Source organism: Rosa chinensis, chromosome 2 (assembly GCF_002994745.2).
Source record: "Rosa chinensis cultivar Old Blush chromosome 2, RchiOBHm-V2, whole genome shotgun sequence".
Taxonomy (NCBI): Eukaryota; Viridiplantae; Streptophyta; class Magnoliopsida; order Rosales; family Rosaceae; genus Rosa; species Rosa chinensis.
Genome location: NC_037089.1, coordinates 24,016,640 through 24,019,786, shown reverse-complemented (window position 1 = coordinate 24,019,786; position 3,147 = coordinate 24,016,640). Strand labels below are relative to the sequence as shown.

Here is a 3,147-nt window from a genome sequence, read left to right as displayed (position 1 = left end):
TTCTTAGTCATTACCACTACTTGAGTGTACTTGAGTTAGCTTTGTAATCTTGGTTACCTGTTCATCAAGAAAACTATTACACCTGTGACCTAAACACCCGAAAATTACGCAAACTATCGAAGTCAAACTTAATAATGATCAAATTATTGATCAGCACTATTTTAATTAAACTGCTTGTCCTTAAACATTTCCTACTCATACACATACTTTTTGGTACAGAAAGTACTTTGCCAACGAAGTCTTCCTCTCTATTTAATTTCCAACCCAAATTAAAGTAACTAAAACTTCATTATTGCTGTTTTTACAACAGATTAGATGAAGTCATAGGAGTTGATAAGATTGTAATATAAGTCACTCGAGTACTAGCTACTTTCTTTTGGAAAGTTAGCAGATAGCGTTAGTCTATGAAACCAGGCTTGGTGTCCAGTTTTTAATACAACGACACAAGGAATCTGAGGCAACAGCTCATGCAACTATGGATAATTAGATACCATTTCAAACAAAAGAAAGAAAGACAGAACAACCCCACAAGGCCAACACGAAGTTATAGACAACCAATTAAGATGCCTGATTAGTCATGTCCCTCGGGAAAAAGGGGTACAACATAGCACTAGCTAGCAACTAGCCAAAGCAATTTGTTTTCGAACCAAAAATATTTAGGTGGTCCATCACAGGCTAAATCATGTCTTCGGCCTGCGGAGTGCAGACCAAAAGAAAATAAGCATATGCCATGGCGCGATATCCACATTTTAAATGAAACCCAAAAAATTGGAGGACTCTGTTTGCTCAATTTTGCCTTGTATATATGTATAGGATTAACTGACTTCAAACTCAAAAATGTAATTACTTGAGGCTATGTTTTCACAATAACTGATCACATATTCAAAATATGTACATTGATAAAGTAATCTGGGGTTCATATCCGAAACCAATTGGCAATGAATGGAGTAACCCAAACTCTTATAAACTCATAGGCAATGTCCCATTTTCCCCATGTGGGGATGTATAATCTCAACTCGTCTCCTCACGTGTGGCGAATTTTCAAGCCATACACATGGACAATTTATACTCATAAGCAATGTCCCATTTTCCCATGTGGGATGTATAATCTCAACACGCCCCCGCACGTGTGGCGAATTTTCAAGCCATACACATGGACAATTTATATTGGGTGATGTGGAGCCCATGTGGCGGTTAAGCATTCGCACGTGGGATAACCCACTCTGATACCATGATAAAGTAATCGGTGGTTCACATCCAAAATCAATTGGCAATGAATGAAGTAACCCAAACCCTTATAAATTCATAGGCAATGTCCTATTTTCTCCATGTGGGATGTATAATCTCAACACAAATATGATACCATATAATTACTAATGTTTGTTAACAAATTTATTTACTTTTCTCCATAGGCAAGAAAATTTATTTACTTTTAATTAACAAATGTTTGTTATCCAAAGTTGAAAAGAAAAAAAAAACATGAACATGTAATTGAGTAGTTGAAAAACTTACTGGGCTCTTTCAAGTTTTGAAACATAAGTGTACTTAATCAATGCCTCATACAGTTCAATCATCGAGACAAAATGAGAAAATTGATTGCTTAATATTATCGGTTAGGGTTGATCCCTGTCATGAAATAAGAAGACGAAGAAAACACGAACTAATCGGACAACAAATTAAGAAGTAGCCGGGATAGTAATTTAGGATAAGCGTAAAACAAAAACAGCTAGCTTTGGTCCAGAAATATGAGCAAACCCGAAACGTACTTGATTATTCGGCAAACAGTAATTACAAGTAAACCCGAGAACCATTAATTATAACTAATTGATACCCAAAAGCTTGCTACTCAAAGCAAAGCTCAAAAAAGAAGGGTAAAAATCATGGATTGCTTGTAAAGCAAAAAGTCAAGTAGATACACCATGGCCACCAACCCACCAATTTCTCCATGAACCATACAAATCTATGGTCATCTGGAACGGTAAAAGAAAATACTAAGCTCCTGGCCAATACTCTCATCTGGGTCAATCAAATGAAACGATTCCGAATTTGCCGAACCACAAACTCTCTCAAAATTAGCTCGCAGGTACATAATCTCATCATCATCACCATCGCTAAGCTCCTTATTCCCACTTATAATCCCTGCACCCACCGCAACCGAACCCATCATCCTCAAAGCTTCCAAGTCATGCTTCGTAGGCCTTCGCTTAACCGCATACCCAACTTTCCTGCTATTGCAGTACATAGTCCACACCGGAGTGGACAACAGAGAGCTGGAGTTTGGTGAATTACTGTTATACCCCGGAGTAGAAGACTCGAGGGCTATTCTGAGAAACCCTCCTTGCATTTCCTTGGCCAGCACTGTTGTGGGTAGAGCTAACTCGAGCAGGAGAATTGGGTTGGACTTGGAGTTTGTTTGGATGCAGAAATGGACTTTCCCTTTTCGGTACCCAAATATGGTGCCGGTTATGATGTTGTTGGGGTAAGAAAAGCTTGGACGCCGATAGTGAAAGCCAAATTCTTTGGTTTCTTGATGGTGACGATCTTCTTCTACGAAGGTGCAGTGGCAAGTTGGGATCAGGAGTTCGATTAGAGAGCGGAGAAGGCGCCATGACCGTACTTGTTTGTGGCACTCGACGGTGGTGACGGCGCTGGTTAAGTGGGTAGCACCAACTCTTGGGTAGGCCATGGCTGTTAAGGGAGGGATAGGAGGTGAGAACCAGGCTTAGAATTTGGGGGGTTTAAGATGGGAATGGACTCTAGGGTTTATATAGTGACGGTCTGAAGGAGATGTCTTTGTCCATACTATTTCTTATATTATGATATTTTTATTAATGGCGTGCATGCGTGTCCTCCTTAGTTTTAGCTGTTTGATTAACAAAATCAATTCATTTTAATGGTGGTTCTAGTTGGAACTCCAAATTTGATATTTGGACCTCCATTTTTTTTAAAAAAATTATCAATAAATTTTGTCAACTCATATAAAAAGACAACTAAAGCCAAAGAGAGCAAAAAAAATACTCTTCTTTCCTCCGCCATTAATATAACATTCAATAATTTTTTTTTTACTTCATAATTTCCTTATATTACCTATATAATTTTATAATTTACCTAAAAAATTAAGTAGAACTAATCATTTCTATACATGGC

General features: G+C 38.0%; 1 protein-coding gene across 1 annotated transcript; it reads right to left on the bottom strand.

Moving 5' to 3' along the window:
• Positions 1-1,744: 1,744 nt before the first annotated feature.
• LOC112189628 (protein MIZU-KUSSEI 1) lies at positions 1,745-2,756 on the bottom strand. The gene has a single exon (XM_024328966.2). The coding sequence runs from the start codon at positions 2,684-2,686 to the stop codon at positions 1,967-1,969; it is 720 nt and encodes a 239-aa protein (XP_024184734.1). The 5' UTR covers positions 2,687-2,756; the 3' UTR covers positions 1,745-1,966.
• Between the last annotated feature and the right edge of the window lie 391 nt (positions 2,757-3,147).

What these genes read in the sequence shown, in the direction of transcription:
- LOC112189628 (XM_024328966.2), bottom strand. Translation starts at nt 2,686, where the DNA reads ATGGCCTACCCAAGAGTTGGTGCTACCCACTTAACCAGCGCCGTCACC.